This window comes from Cucumis sativus, chromosome 4 (assembly GCF_000004075.3).
Source record: "Cucumis sativus cultivar 9930 chromosome 4, Cucumber_9930_V3, whole genome shotgun sequence".
NCBI lineage: Eukaryota > Viridiplantae > Streptophyta > Magnoliopsida > Cucurbitales > Cucurbitaceae > Cucumis > Cucumis sativus.
The window spans coordinates 26276355-26291277 of NC_026658.2; the positions used below are offsets into that span (position 1 = coordinate 26276355).

The 14923-nt window shown below is 37.0% G+C and overlaps 3 protein-coding genes across 6 annotated transcripts; 1 reads left to right on the top strand and 2 right to left on the bottom strand.

Annotated features, from left to right (window-relative positions):
• Positions 1 to 1033: 1033 nt before the first annotated feature.
• Positions 1034 to 10753, bottom strand: LOC105435329 (protein CUP-SHAPED COTYLEDON 3). 4 transcript variants are annotated; one of them, XM_031884231.1, is made up of 5 exons: positions 10393 to 10752; positions 3998 to 4097; positions 3318 to 3525; positions 2431 to 2705; positions 1034 to 1965 (listed from the first exon to the last, which is right to left on the bottom strand). In XM_031884231.1, the coding sequence occupies exons 3-5, from the start codon at positions 3517 to 3519 to the stop codon at positions 1189 to 1191; spliced, it is 1254 nt and encodes a 417-aa protein (XP_031740091.1). In that variant the 5' UTR covers positions 3520 to 3525; positions 3998 to 4097; positions 10393 to 10752; the 3' UTR covers positions 1034 to 1188. The 4 variants fall into 4 exon arrangements, with proteins under 4 accessions (XP_031740091.1, XP_031740090.1, XP_011654285.1 ...); XM_031884230.1 differs by having other exon boundaries at positions 3998 to 4447; XM_011655983.2 differs by lacking the exon at positions 3998 to 4097 and having other exon boundaries at positions 10393 to 10753.
• On the top strand, positions 8451 to 10092 carry LOC101205826 (cysteine protease XCP2). The gene is made up of 4 exons (XM_011655982.2): positions 8451 to 8985; positions 9079 to 9314; positions 9414 to 9554; positions 9644 to 10092. The coding sequence occupies exons 1-4, from the start codon at positions 8532 to 8534 to the stop codon at positions 9857 to 9859; spliced, it is 1047 nt and encodes a 348-aa protein (XP_011654284.1). The 5' UTR covers positions 8451 to 8531; the 3' UTR covers positions 9860 to 10092.
• A 1301-nt stretch (positions 10754 to 12054) lies between the features above and the next one.
• LOC101218554 (probable inorganic phosphate transporter 1-9) lies at positions 12055 to 14616 on the bottom strand. Its single transcript, XM_004145556.3, has 2 exons — positions 13617 to 14616; positions 12055 to 13273 (listed from the first exon to the last, which is right to left on the bottom strand). The coding sequence occupies exons 1-2, from the start codon at positions 14300 to 14302 to the stop codon at positions 12325 to 12327; spliced, it is 1635 nt and encodes a 544-aa protein (XP_004145604.1). The 5' UTR covers positions 14303 to 14616; the 3' UTR covers positions 12055 to 12324.
• Positions 14617 to 14923: the final 307 nt, after the last annotated feature.

Below are 14923 nucleotides of genomic sequence, written 5' to 3' on the forward strand. Positions count from 1 at the left end.
GGTAGAAATATTTTCAAAATTTTAAACAAACAAACAGTAATTGTTAGTGTTATTTTATCAAGTATTGGGTGACAGTAACTCTCCATTGCTCTCAATATTTGGTGTGACATAAAGTATAGGGAAGTTAAAAGAAGTTGTTGAAAATGACAATTTCAGAGGAGTAGTTTATCTAACTCTTGCGACTCCAGCACTTCAACCCAACCATAACCATAACTGGTTATGCATGGATTTGGGGATCTAGTTTCAAAGTTTCAACCTCAGTGTGAGGATGGAAATGTTATGAAGTTAAGAATTGTATGCAATGATTGAGGGGAGGAAGGGATTGGGGATGGGAAGAAGAGGATAATGGATTACACTGCAAACTGTGTCAGGTATTATTGTGGCGGAATAACTCTGTTTTTTATGAATGGAGGTGGGATGGGGTTGTGGTTGTGGTTGGAGACAAAAACAACAAAGGAGGATTTGGGGTCCTTTGGTTCACAGTTGATTCAAGATTTTAGAATCCAAATATGATTTTGATGGCCCCATCCCCGTACTCGTTTTATTTTGTCATTACCCAATGCTGCGGAGTAGATATGTCTGTTCTCTGATATAATACTAATAATTTTTAGAGGCTACTTTTCTGTGCCACACTCGTGATTCGGATTCATCAACACACTCTTCCTTTTTTTTTTTTTTCTTTCTTTTCTTTGCTAAATGATGGTTGTCTCCAAACATATTCCCCACCCAATAATATAACAAATCCTCCAATTCCCACACAATACACATAACACTCAACCCTTCCAATACCTAATCCAATTGCATTGCAGGTGACATCAAATTTGAATCTCATCCATGGTGTCAAATCCAGCTAAACCTGCTCTCACCTAATTTCACCCCATCAACAGATTCTCAATCTAGAGTGACCATAACCATAACTACGTTCTTCTTACATATTTGGTAGCCCTCTTAAATATACATTACAATTCACGTGGACAGGTGTTTTCTTTTTCCAATTGTGCTCAAGGGTTACGTAGAGAAGTGGACAATGAGATTTAAGCTTTTTAGCTAGAGAAATGGAAATCATTGATTTTAAAGAAACATTTGGTACATACAAGATTACAGATACAGATCGGACGTTACCCTACAGACGCTTACTAAAGAAGAAAAAAAAAAAGAAAAAAAAAAAGGAAAAAGGAAAAGAGATGTTTAAGCATCTAAAGGCCAAGAATCTCCATGGGCATGGAGGATGTTGATGTGAGGATCTAACAAAGTTTGATAGGCGGGCCTGTTGAAGGAGATTGAAGTTGATGTGTCATGAAGAGACACGTGGGCAGGCAGGGGTGGTGGTGAATTGCATTCTGTTTCAAAAAACAAGGGATGTTGATGGTAAGAACAAGGAGAGGCATTTGGCACCATCATCTTCTTGATATCCATCAAGTTTGAGTTGGCCTCTGCCTCAGCGGGATCGAAATTATGGGTTGTAAAGCTGGATGAGTCCGCTGCTTTGTTGAACTGTTGTTGCTGATGCTGCTGCTGCTGCTGCTTTAGTAGTACTGTGGAATCTTGATGTGAGAGGAGAGACTTGAAGAGAATGGATGGCGACGGAGCATACAACATGTTGTTGTTGTTGTTGGCAGCATTCGTAATAATGGGGTTGATAGAGATAGAGGATTTGTGTAGCTGCTCGCTCGAGGAAAGGAGGTTGGATTGGGACATTACTGAGCTCATAAACCTCTTCAGGTCGTTTTCAGGAGGCTGCCGAATCTGAAAAGGGTTTTGGAAAGCCTGCAATTGCAATTGCATTGCGGCTTGAGATTGACACTCTACGAGTGTTGTTGTTGGGTTCGTCTCCAGTAACGGAGGCAACGAGTTGGAGGTTGTGGACGATGACAAAGCCGACTCCAGAAGATAAGTCTGACATTGGAACATTGAATTTTTTTTCTCTCCGTTCTTGTGAAATATTCTACAAATAACCCATTCTTCCTGCAAAGACCCGGAACAAAATAAAATAAAATAAAAAGAAGAGAAGTTCAAAATACATTATCACAATTAATCAACATAATAGTTAAACATGGCAATATTAATATTGATCTTTAACTTAAAAGGCGTGTGTATCATATGCATGAAGGTTAAAAGAAAAAAAGGAAAAAAAGGGGGGGGGAGAAAAGCTAATAAGGACTACAGCACATTGCACCATTTCCAGAGATAAACTTAGCAGTGGTTAAATCAATCGCATCACATCAAAAACTTACCCCCCAAAGTAAATAATAGAAGAAAGAACAGTGTAGCTTCGGAAAGAAGCAGTACTTTTATGGAATATAAAATAAGTCAACTCAAAAGAGGACAAAAAAAAAAGGGGTTAAGTGGTATTGCAGGTTAATAGCATGATTCGCACGGTGCGAGAATGCACGTGTGGTGGGTGGTGAGAGAGTTGATTGTTGGCATTACCTTGCAGGCATGGCGGTAAGAGAAATCGCCGTCTAAGCGGTACTCATGCATCACCCACTTGGTTTTCTCTCCACGTGGAGCTCTGCCTTTGTAAAACACGAGCGTCTTCTTCATCCCAAGTAAAGATCCATTTGATGCACTGTATACCTCCCTGTCTTTTCCGGTGGCTTTCCAGTAACCAGCTCCGGTCGCCCTATTTGTTCTTAACCCTGTTGGGTACTTCCGGTCCCGTAAACTGTAGAAGTACCATTCTCTTTCCCCCATTTTTGCAACATCTGAAACAACCGATATACAACATGTTACTAAAAACCCACCATTTCTTCTTCTATTAGGCTTTTACCCATTTTCCTTTCTCCTAATTTCTCTCTCTTAGCTCCACATTTATTAGAGTCTACCAGTTTGTCGGCAGTTCAGAAACTTTTACAGGGAGAAAATAGATTTTGTAGCGTTGTTAAATGGAAAACGTAATACTGGCTACACAACCGGCCCACTGATGCATTGAAAGTTGACAAGAACCTATCTCTAGTATTATGGCCAAGGAAAAAAATGTGAACTTGAAATAAGTGTGCCTTCCACCTGCTGGTTAATTTTAACATTCCTTTCACCTTGAACATCACAAAGTGCATCTAGACTTAATAGAAGATTAAACGAGAGAAAACGGGTTTTTCTTTTCCATCTTAACGAAGTAGAGAGAATCCGCAGCGGGAAGTCTACAATTTCAAGAAGAAACAAATATGATAAACAGATGGTAGGAACATTTTGATACAAGTACCCGAACTGGTTAATGGAAAAAAAAAAGCCTCAGTTTTTCCCAAAGAATAGTGCATGAGATAATGAGTAAGGTGATGAGAATCATGTATGTAGTGTGTGTGTGTATAGTAGGGTACCTGGAAGTTCCCATGGTTCACATCGATTAAGATCTACCTCAGCAATCTCCACACCGCAGAAGCTGCCTTTGAAAACCTTTGAAGCCAAATAAAATGTGATAAGTTCCTCATCAGTTGGGTGAAACCTGAAACCTGGAGGCAAACCCTGCTCGTTTAACTCCTCGCCATTCAGTTCAGATAAAATTTGCTCCATTGTCAACATGTTCGTCTGTGGATGTGCAAAGGAAAGAGTTGAGGAAATAAAGACAGAAGGGAGGAGAGAATATAAAGAAAGGGTAAATAATATAGGGATGATTATAGAGCACTGAAACCAAAAAAGAAAGGAAAAATATGAGGAAATGAGGAGGCCAGAGAGATATAGATTTGAGATTCTTAAAATGCTTTCATGGGGACCTAGAGAAACGCACCTGAAAAAGGCCTTCCCTTCCGGGACTAGGTAGCCAACAAAATTATATTTTATTATTGTTTTTTTTTTTCCTTTTTGTTTGGGAGAAAAAAGAGAAAGGGAAAAAGGGGCGGTTTGGTAGGAGAATGTTAAATGCGAAAGTTAGTGTGATACCTCATTTATCTGTGCGTATGGTTATTATCAGGATAAACAAATAAATAAAAGTGAGATAACAATCTAATATATACAAGGGAAAGGACGAGTAAGGAGCTGAGAAATAATGAGATCATCATACTTTCTTTTCTTTTTATTTTCTTGAAAATCGAGATCATATATCAGACGAGCTTAATCCTTTGCTTTCCCATGCCTTCCAAAACTGCATCAACTTTTTAACCCTATAAATGTACGCATATGGTTTCATACACACACACACACACAAAATTATCAAACCAAAAAAAAAACAAAAACAAAAAACAAAAGAACAAAAAAGGTAAACCCATTGGATAATAATATTATCAACAGTGAAAAATGAGGGTATGGAAGGAAGAAAGAGAAATGAGATAATGAAGGAGATAAAGGGGACAGAGTAGAATGGGAATAGAACTTAGGGTGGGGCACTTGAGTCTTGATTGTAATAAATGATTTGGTGGGCTGTTTTATGCAATTCCAAGTGTGGTGGTCATTGCAATGCAATGCAATGCAATGCAATGAAATCAGTCGGCGTTGCACGTGTACGTATCATCACCTAATAATAATAATAATAATTAATTTAATGAAACACAACACACAAGAATAGTTATAGCCACTGAGTGAAGTAAAAGATAATAGAGCTGCAACGCCAAAGATTTACTGATGCATTTGTGTATTGTAATAGCCGAATAATAGGTGTAGGTTTACATAAGCCTAGCTATTTGGGCACTGCTTTCGTTTTCTTTGAATTTCTTTGAGCTGGAACGGGGGAAATTTTCACTGTGCCTAAACCCCACACGTACTCACACACTCCTCTTCTACCCTTCCCATTTTAATCAATTTTTTTCTTCTTAATCAATGTATGGAAAATAGGAGGACGTTGATGTGTGGCGTTGTCAAAGAGTCAGTGCAGCTGGGGACATAAGAATTTAAGGCATGGCACACTCCAATTCAATGCACAGAGGCTGCTTATTAATATATTAATGTGTCAACACACAAAGAAAATTGGCCTCCAAAGAAATTTCTATTTTTAATTTCTATTTATTTGTAAATGGGAAGAGGAATGAATGCATGCACTAACACGTACACACGTGCTAAGGAAGGCTTTGTTTTTGTTATATTGGGAGGATGCAAATGAAAAGACAAGTCAATGTGTATAAAGGCAACAGGTTGCGTGGGACCTCAAATTCGTCGATTTGTCGTTTTTTTATATAAAAAAAAATTCAAATCCAACGAGTGTAGTGTATGTTTAAATAAAAATAATATACGAGGGAAGGAGTTGAAACTGTCGAGTAACTAGTAGTAAGGAGGAAGGAGGTGGATGGGTGGAGCTGGAAAGCACGAAGCACAAGCAGAAGAAAAAGTGCAACTTTTAGCAAATACAGGGACCACTCTGCAAATAATCTCATCAGATTTAGAAAGAAAATCGAAAAAATTCGAAATGATTGGGCTTTATATATAAATATATGTATTATTTAAAAGGGAAATATGATTGTATTGTATTTGTATTTGTATTTGTATTTGTATTGGGGCCGATGAGTAGAGAGAGTTGAGTTGCAGAAGGCAGATCGATTCTCTATTATTGTCTGTCATTAATGAATTTCAAAACAGAAAACGAGAGAAAGGTGAAACCATTTGGTATTGGCGATGATACGTCATCTTCCTTCCTTCCTTCCTTCCTTCCTTCCTTCCTTCCTTCCTTCCTTCCTTCCTTCCTTCTCCCCATTCCGTGTTTGTTAATTAACAACACCAACCCTTACACTTACACTTATACTTACACACCTCAATAGTAGGGGTAGACTTGGTAATTTTTCCAAGGCAAATATAGGCTTGGTTTGGTTGGACAAAATAGAAAGCAAAAAAAGAAAAAAGAGGGGCAGAATAGGTAATTTCACATAATATCTCCCTTAAAGGGGAAAAAAAATGAAAAAGAAAAGGCCGTACAAAAGGGAGGCAGAAGAAGGAGAGGGGACCACGAGGCTGAGTCATTGGTGAAAACGGAAGGGGAAGAGAGTGGAAAAATAATTGGGGAAAGAGCAGAACACAACAGAAGAGATGAGAGTTTGAATAAATAAATGAATAATAGAAAAAGTGCAATTATTAAACAACAATTGTCTCTTATTTACTCATATACTCTTGACTTCCACTTGCTTTTAGTTTTGTCACTCTCCTCAACTTCACATTCCCATTCATTCTCCAAGTTCTTCAATTCATTTCCCTCTTGGAGCTCCACCTCCGAAACTCTACCCTATTTAATGTAAAACTGTGGAGGAAACTATTCAAATCTGTTATTAGATCAAAAATCTCCAAGTGGAAGTGTATACACACACGCGTGTCTGTAACCAGATGCCAGATTCAACATCGCTAGCAGTTTCTTAACAAATTAAACGACTCCTAATACTATCGTTGCATTGCAATGCATCGTACTCTCACTTCCAACACCGTTTTTGGCCTCCTTTATCCAAAAACATGGTGTTAGGCAGTTTTTAGGTTTACATTTTGAATGATAAAGAAAAATAAATTTCAAAAGCTTCATTGGTAGGTTTCAGATTTGTTAAAGTTAGTGCCTAAACTAATCTGTAGTCTGTAGGCAGAGTCATTTCATTATTTCAATTCATGGAGCTGTGAACGTAATAATCTAAATAAGCATGCTTACCAAATATAAGCTCAACCACAAAAGTCAAACCTATGAAACTAATGTCCTTCCCCCAATTAAGGTCATGGTCGGTTGATTGGAAAGCATGGCTATCCCAATCCTTGTCACCGTCCCGTTTCATTTTCCATTTCCACAAAATTACCTATTAATTTTTACAGAGATTTTTTCCCCACAAAGATCAGGTTGGGGCAACTAATCCTAATTTACTCTCCCTACTAATCCTAATTTACTCTCTCTGTTAAAAGTTAAATTACTTTCTATTTGAGAGAAATTTCTCAAATCTATTTCATATAAACAAAATGATTAGCCTAGTAAATTATCTAACTGTTGACATATATAAGTATATGTACTTCAACCATTCAACTTTATGATTCAAAGTCAAACCATACAAGTTACTAAACAATTGAAATTGAAATTGAAATATTTTATTTATATAACGAAAGTGTGAAAATGTATAAACATGGATACACGAGGCAAGGTAAAGTTGGAAAATGAATTCTCCATCTCTATCTACTTTAGCTTTCAATAATACTTTTCCACTCTCATTCCCCAACTAAATGAGGATTTATGACCCCATTATATGTTGGTTCATGGGCAAAATGAACACTCTATCGAGCGTAATTAAATATTTAAAAATCTTTCTTTCTAAAATTCAATTAGTTCTTTTTTTTTTTTTTTAAGAACTCCAAGGCGAAGAATCAATCTTATTTTATTTATTAAATTCCAGAGAAATTTACCTTTTCAAATATTATAATCTTTAATTTCAATTTGAGTTTCACAAATTTGATTTTGGATCCATAAGTTAATTAAATTTGCACTTTTAATTCAAATATTCACAAAATAATTCATTAGTTGTCTATGTTAATATTTATTTATTAATTAAAAAAATGAAAATAGTAAAAAATAGCAAATTTAAGGAAAACATTTACTAACACATGACAATTTCATATTCTATCAATAACAAACTTTGATGTGTTTTTATTAATAGTATTGATAAACGGTGGTAGAAGTCTATTAGTTTCTAGCATTTATAGAATTCAAAATTTTGCTATAGGTCATAAATGTTTTAATAACAAACCTTTTCGTTATTTTTAAAGATGACCCCTACAAGAATTCGAATTAAATTTTATTATCTTTTTCAAATTAATATTAATATTTTATTTTTAAAAAATATTACTATCTTTTTAAAAAAAATACTTAAACTCAATACTAAAAAAACATATATCTAAATTATATTATCAGAATTTAAAAGCATGTTATCTTTAAAAGGGTTTGTATTCAACTTTCATTATCCATTTAAGTTATTACAATAATGGGAAGTTTAATAATGTTTATTGTACCTAGCATATGTAAAAATGCCCCTAGACTGATATAAAGTGTGTATCATGATTAAAAGATCAAGTTTTTTTACTTCTTCATTTGGAGGTCTTGTCTAGATGAAAGATGTTATTTTTTTCAAACACTATTAATTCCGCTTTTTACGTGACATCCTCAAGAAGAAAATAAATGTGTTTTTGTTTTAGCTGCTTTAGCATCTCTTAAAGTTAATAACCCCTAACCTTTAGGCCATTACTGTGACCTTATAAGCGGTTCGGACCTACTTAATAACCCCGTAATAATAACTCTGTTTAGGACAAAAGAGAAGAACTTTTCCTTCAGTGTGAAGTGGAACCAAATCTTTTCAGACATTTAGCAAACTACATGAATGAGAATGACAGAAAGCGTAGATTCAAAGTCAGTTAATACACACAAACCATTCTTAAAGACTGGGTATCAATGTTCCGATATAGATATGTATAAATATGTATATATATTATATCAACTTTGCTTGTAAGCAACACTTAGCTGCAAACAAACACATTCATTCGTTCCTCCTAGTATAAATGATTCCCTAATATCTCTTCGTTCCTCCAACCCATTCTTTCTGCCTTTTCTCCAATCAACAATATTTACAAATTCCAAGACAAGAGAGCTAGTATTAACAATGGCTCTGTCTAAGCTACTGCCTCTAGCTATGTGCATGTCCTTTTTTGTCGTAACAAGTTTTGGGAAGGACTTTTCCATTGTGGGTTACTGGCCAGAGGACTTAACTTCAATGGATAGACTAATTGAGCTATTCGAAGAATGGATATCAAACCATGGGAAGATTTATGAGACTATCGAAGAAAAGTGGCACAGATTTGAGGTGTTTAAAGACAACTTGAAGCACATCGACGAAACAAACAAGAAAGTGACTAGTTATTGGCTTGGAGTTAATGAGTTTGCTGATTTGACCCACCAAGAGTTTAAAAATATGTATCTTGGTCTAAAAGTTGAGTCCTCTCGAACAAGGCAATCCCCAGAAGAGTTCACCTATAAGGATGTCGTGGATTTGCCCAAGTCGGTGGATTGGAGAAAGAAAGGAGCTGTCACTCGTGTCAAGAACCAAGGTTCATGTGGTAAGTAATATATCTAACTTCCATTATGCATTCATATATCTACATAAAGAGGATATTCGGCTGTAATTTTAAGTGGGCTTTGAAATTGCACAGGTAGCTGCTGGGCATTTTCCACCGTTGCTGCAGTTGAGGGGATAAATAAGATTGTTGGCGGAAATTTGACTTCGTTATCAGAGCAGGAACTAATTGATTGCGATAGACCTTATAACAATGGATGCCATGGGGGCCTCATGGATTACGCATTTTCTTTTATTGTATCTAGTGGTGGACTTCACAAGGAAGAAGACTACCCTTATCTTGAGGTGGAAAGCACTTGCGATAACAAAAAGGTAAAATCAACTACCAACTGATCAACCCCCAGATCCCATATTTGGACATTGCATTGGACAATACATATACAACTAAATTTTTATATTTCTTTTCTTCAGGGGGAATTGGAGGTAGTAACAATCTCTGGCTATAAGGACGTACCCGAAAACAATGAGGCCAGCCTCATAAAGGCATTGGCACACCAGCCACTCAGCGTAGCCATAGAAGCTTCAGGAAGAGATTTCCAATTCTACAGCGGGGTATGAAAAATTTGCAACTGATCATAGGGACATTTGTTGATTCTACTATTTGGGTCTAATCCAGTTATCAACATTACAACTTTGTGCAGGGCGTTTTTGATGGACCCTGTGGAACCCAGCTTGATCACGGAGTCACGGCCGTTGGATACGGATCATCAAAGGGAGTGGACTACATCATTGTGAAGAACTCATGGGGACCCAAATGGGGAGAGAAAGGATACATAAGAATGAAGAGGAACACTGGGAAGCCTGCAGGGCTCTGTGGAATCAATAAAATGGCTTCCTATCCTACTAAATCTAAGTGATGAAAACAAAATTAATTGTCCCTTAGTTTCCCATTTTATATTCCTAAGACACGGCTCTTAACTTTTATTTCTTTGTTTTCTTCTTTCTCCCGTAAAGACATACGATTCTGAAGAATATGTGCAGACAATGATATTATGAGAGAGAACCAATGAAACATGATACTTCATCTGATACTGTATTCTACTTGACATTACGAATATGCAATTAGATCATATCCGAATGATTGAATGTATAGCACTCCAGCAGGGATTATAGGAAATAGATATAGGTTGCTTTAACTAATTAGTCAATTAGAAGAAATAGATGCATAGTCTATTACAGTTACTGGTTTGTTAATTTGGTTAATAAATTCAAGTCATCTCCTCCACGATTTTTAATTACTCTACACTCTACAATGAACTTTCTAAAACTTAGCAATTTATGCATATGAAAGAAAAATGAAAATGTCCTCAAGTTTTGGTGTTGAAGTTTGTCAAGAAAAACGCAAGAACTTGTTGGCAATGACAGGCATAAGATAATATGGGTGTAATACCTGGAACTGCGGCCATAGAGTATCCAGAACGCTGCAATCCGCAATGAAAGCTCCACATTCCGATTGCCAGAAGGAACCAAAAAAGGGAGACTCGCAACATTACGGCCGCGCGCCTAGTGCAGAAACAAAAACTGAATCCGGAGAGGCCATCACCAACACCAACACCAACACCATCACCATCACCATCACCATCACCATCACCGTCGCCGTCGGAGTGCCTTCTGTGGTTGTAGTGAATTTGATTGGATTCGATGATGGGCGTAAAAGCGAATGGTGACCCCAAGAGTATGGAGGAGAAGGCTCAATGCGGCAATGAAGATCATTTTGAAATGGAATAAATTAATTTTGGCGGTATGAAAGCACTTTGGGCGCCATTCATAACCTAATTAATTACAAGACTGCCTCGCTTATTATTTTAATTTTCTCCAAAATAACTTATATTTTAAAAATGGAAAGGAGAAGGAACATTCCAACTAAAATTGAATAATATTTAAAATAGCGATTTCATTTCTAAAGGTCAATTCCTTTCATCATCAAGCTTTGTCACATAATGCATTGGAAGTATATGTTTAATCTAAATAGGTTCATTAAGTCACTCTTTTTTTCTCTATAAATCCACGTGTATGAGTACGAGTGCAGGTAAACAAGTTGGTCATACCTACCTCTATACGTCTCCTTCTATATATATATATATATGATAAGACTATAAATTTTGGACCATTTTAGATTGGCTAAACAAAATGGGTTCCAATCAATTGTTTTTAACTGATCACTTTCAATCGAAATATAAACACTCATTTTCCAAAAAAGTCTATATACAAGTTTGTTTGTTTTGTCGAAAGAAGGATGTTTATGTTAATGTAATTAAATTACTATAAGACAAAGACATCTATTAAATAATATGGACTAATGATTTTAAATAATAACAAGGCCAAAGTTGATCATCTAGGGCGGTGTTGTACTCTCTACAATTGGTTGTGGTTAGTACAGGTAGCCATTGGAGTTCGTCGTCTAACGTATGTAGACATTGTTGTTGGAAGTTTAATTTCTCCGGAGTACGTTGTTGGTGGTTGCCACAAGAAGGACTTGAAGAGCAGTAGTGACCATAACCCTAGTATTAAATATCTGTTGATATTTACATATTTTCATAGGTTCAATATTGACACGAGGGATGAATTGTTATTTTTATTATATAATAGAAAATTTTAACGAACGCAACAAATAAATAAATAAATAAACAAATGTCATTAAGGTAGAGTACACTATAAATGACACACATGTACGTTAACTTGTCTAGAAAAATCATAATTTATATATCTACTCATAAATTTAATTTTAAGGTTCTTATTTTTATTATTTTTAGAAAAAGGATATATCTATCGATTACGTTGACATTTTATCGATATTTTCATTGAAACTTCTGTAGAAATAAAGTATCGATAGTCAAAGTTTTTTTGACGATAAAATTTTAAACAATGGTTATGTTGCAACGTAGTAAAAGTAGAGTGGATAGCATAGGAGAGTGAATGAGGGATATTTTTTAAAAATAATTATTTCCAACTAATTTATATTTGAAAGTCATTTTAGGATAATTAAATAATAAAAAATTATTTATTTTTATCAAAACTAAAACGCTCATGAATTAAATCCAAACCCACAACCTTCATTTTTAACCAAATTATTATTTCTCAAATAATGATGCTCTCAAACTTTTGTTTGTAAGTCCTAATTTATACATCTAAACACTATCTCGCAAGTCTATAGTCATAGATTTGAAATGTAATTAATGGATTAAAGATAAAAAGGAGGGCTAATAATATTACATATCTATTGTGAGAAAAAAGGAAATTAAATGATGGAATAATATGTAAACCCTGAACTAGTATGTGTGGTACGTGGTGGCGCGCGCACATCGGTAGTTGTGTATAGAATCTAACGATGAAATGGTGTAGTACTTGGAATGGAGTTGGAGGTCGAACGTGATGACATTTGATCGCGTTGAGCAGTAGCAGCATGAGCGGTAGTACGGTGTAAGTTAAAGCATGATCTAAGAAAGAAAATCCCAACATATTCATCTTCATTCTCATTCTCTTCCAACGACCTTCCATTGGTCTCTCTAGTGAAGAAATACGTGACTGCCACTCCCGCTAAACTCACCCCACCAAGCAACATCAACGAAGCCTTCATCCCAATTCCGTTGTCCTCTCGATCGTGCGAGGCCCAAAGGAACCCCACGGCTCCAATGATGGCACCAATTTTTCCAGAGGCGCCAGAGATTCCATGGCAGGTGGACCTAAATCTAGCCGGGAACAGCTCCGCGGGGAGAATAAAAGTGGTGGTGTTAGGGCCGAAATTTGAGAAGAAGAAGGTGAGGCAATAAAATAGCATGAAACCGTATTTATGTTTATCAGATTCCCAGAAAGAGTTGTAGGGGATGGCGATGACAACGTAACCAATAGCCATGAACAGAAAACCTATGATTTGGATAGTGACTCGACCAAGGCGATCGATGAAGAAGACGGAGATCCAGTAGCCAGGAATGGTGGAACAGACAGCTACGATGGCTTGGAGTCTGGCCTCATTTAAGGCTTGATGATAAACGTTATTGGTGGAATTTTGGTCGTGGGGAAGGAATTGGGTGTAGATTTTGGACTGGAAGAGATTGCTGCTGTAGAACACAACGTCGACCAGGAACCAAGAGGCGGCACATGAAAAGAGGTCTCGGCCATGGCGACGAAGAAATTGGTTAGAAAAGAAATGGAAATTTGGAGGTGAAGGGGACATGGGGCTATCTTCCGTGATATCAGCCAAAGAAACATCCAACACTTTCTCCATATCCTTTGCTGCCTGTGCCACATTCCGCTCCACCAAAGCTGTGTATCTATCATCAAATATCACTAAATCATAAATCAAAGCAGGTAACACTTTTAATTACTTTTATGTTAATAATTAACAATATTTTAATTATAGACTTCACAATTTTGTTGTATGGTGAATAAAATGTCATAATACCAATTATCAAATATATTATATATATATTACGTGGAAGTTGTTCAAGAGATGACAGTTCGATCGTATGAAGAAAGGGATGTTGAGAATACAAAATTATGATTGATTATAACAAGATGTGAATTATGATTAAAGGGAAGTCAACCCCTCAATTTGGTTGGTTCCGAGATAATTCCAAAACAAAGCTTCAAAGAAATGCACAAATAATAATTAACCTGGCAGTTTCCGGCATCATCATTCGCCAGTAATAAGTCATGGCCGCCGGAACAGCGCCCAGCATGAGGATCAGCCTCCAAGCAATATCAGCCCCCATCGGCGTACGTTTACCTGTTGGGTAATTCGAGGCTCGATCGAATATGGAGCACACGATCATGGTCACCGTGGCACTGGCCAAAATCCCAAATCCCTGCATCGAGAACACCGCCGCTATGAAAGCTCCACGCGTTTTCTTGTTGGCGAACTCCGACATAATGGTCGCCGACAATGGGTAATCTCCGCCAATTCCCAGTCCTAGAAGGAACCTGAAAAATCCAAGGCTCACAAGGACACAGCTTCTTGTGGTACAGATTGAAAACCCACACCCAATTGAACTCGCCACCATCAGCGCCAATGCCAGTCCGTACACTCTCCGCCGTCCCACTCTATCTCCGAGTATGCCAAACACCAGTTGACCCATCGCCGTTCCCAGAAGGGCCACCGCAAGCATAGCGGATTTGACAGTGGCGGGAATCTCGTATTGTTTGTCCTGATAGTAGACACGTCCGAGGATGGTCATAATGGGAGAGATGCTGAAGAGATCGTAAGCGTCGGTGAAGAGGCCCATCCCGGCGATGACGATGGCTTTGAAATGGTATAATTGGGTTTTGGCAGTGTCGAGAGCGGAAAGCACTTTGAGCCCCATCGTAGAAACAGAGGAAGGAGTTTCTTGAGGCCGAAACTGGGTTTTAATGACGGTGGTTAAAGGAGATGATTTGATGATAAGAGGCAAGAGAAGGTTGTTTTAATTTGATTGGGGCGTAGACCATTGACCAAGACGGAGTTTTTAAGTCTCTCTTCTCCAGATACCTTGAATATGCGAATCGGAGATCATTGCTCACAATTCTTATTTCAATTATAATTGTATTAAATTAATTTGACTTCTTAAAGTATTGTTTTTGTTTTTGGTTTGGATGCTCAGAAGAGAGTTTTTATCACTGTCAGCTAATTGCTTACTCATTTCATCTTTATCTTCGTCCTCTGTGAGTCTAACTTGTTCCATTTCATATCAGTGTTGTTGGCCTTTTAAGGGGAAGTTATGTTTGTGTGGTTATATATGAAATTTGAAAAATGGGGGAAAAGGATTGGAAGTCTACGCGAAGTTCGAGAAGAATAATGAAGATTCTAACGTCTGAAAATTCGAGATTCATAAAGTGAAGACTAAGAAGGCTCTGATCGCTCTGTTCTTTCGAATCTCTGTCGGTTCTATGTCTATGTGTCTCTGCCTTTGTGAATGCGATCTAATCTAAGACAGCCCACCATTTCT

Coding starts and splice junctions, on each gene's coding strand:
- LOC105435329 (XM_011655983.2), bottom strand. CDS start 3,519: ATGTTGACAATGGAGCAAATTTTATCTGAACTGAATGGCGAGGAGTTA. Junction 2,706..3,317: donor TGAACCATGGGAACTTCCAG/GTACCCTACTAT, acceptor CGGTTGTTTCAG/ATGTTGCAAAAATGGGGGAA. Junction 1,966..2,430: donor CTTACCGCCATGCCTGCAAG/GTAATGCCAACA, acceptor GGGTCTTTGCAG/GAAGAATGGGTTATTTGTAG.
- LOC101218554 (XM_004145556.3), bottom strand. CDS start 14,302: ATGGGGCTCAAAGTGCTTTCCGCTCTCGACACTGCCAAAACCCAATTA. Junction 13,274..13,616: donor ATGATGCCGGAAACTGCCAG/GTTAATTATTAT, acceptor ATTTGATGATAG/ATACACAGCTTTGGTGGAGC.
- LOC101205826 (XM_011655982.2), top strand. CDS start 8,532: ATGGCTCTGTCTAAGCTACTGCCTCTAGCTATGTGCATGTCCTTTTTT. Junction 9,315..9,413: donor GCACTTGCGATAACAAAAAG/GTAAAATCAACT, acceptor TCTTTTCTTCAG/GGGGAATTGGAGGTAGTAAC. Junction 9,555..9,643: donor ATTTCCAATTCTACAGCGGG/GTATGAAAAATT, acceptor AACTTTGTGCAG/GGCGTTTTTGATGGACCCTG.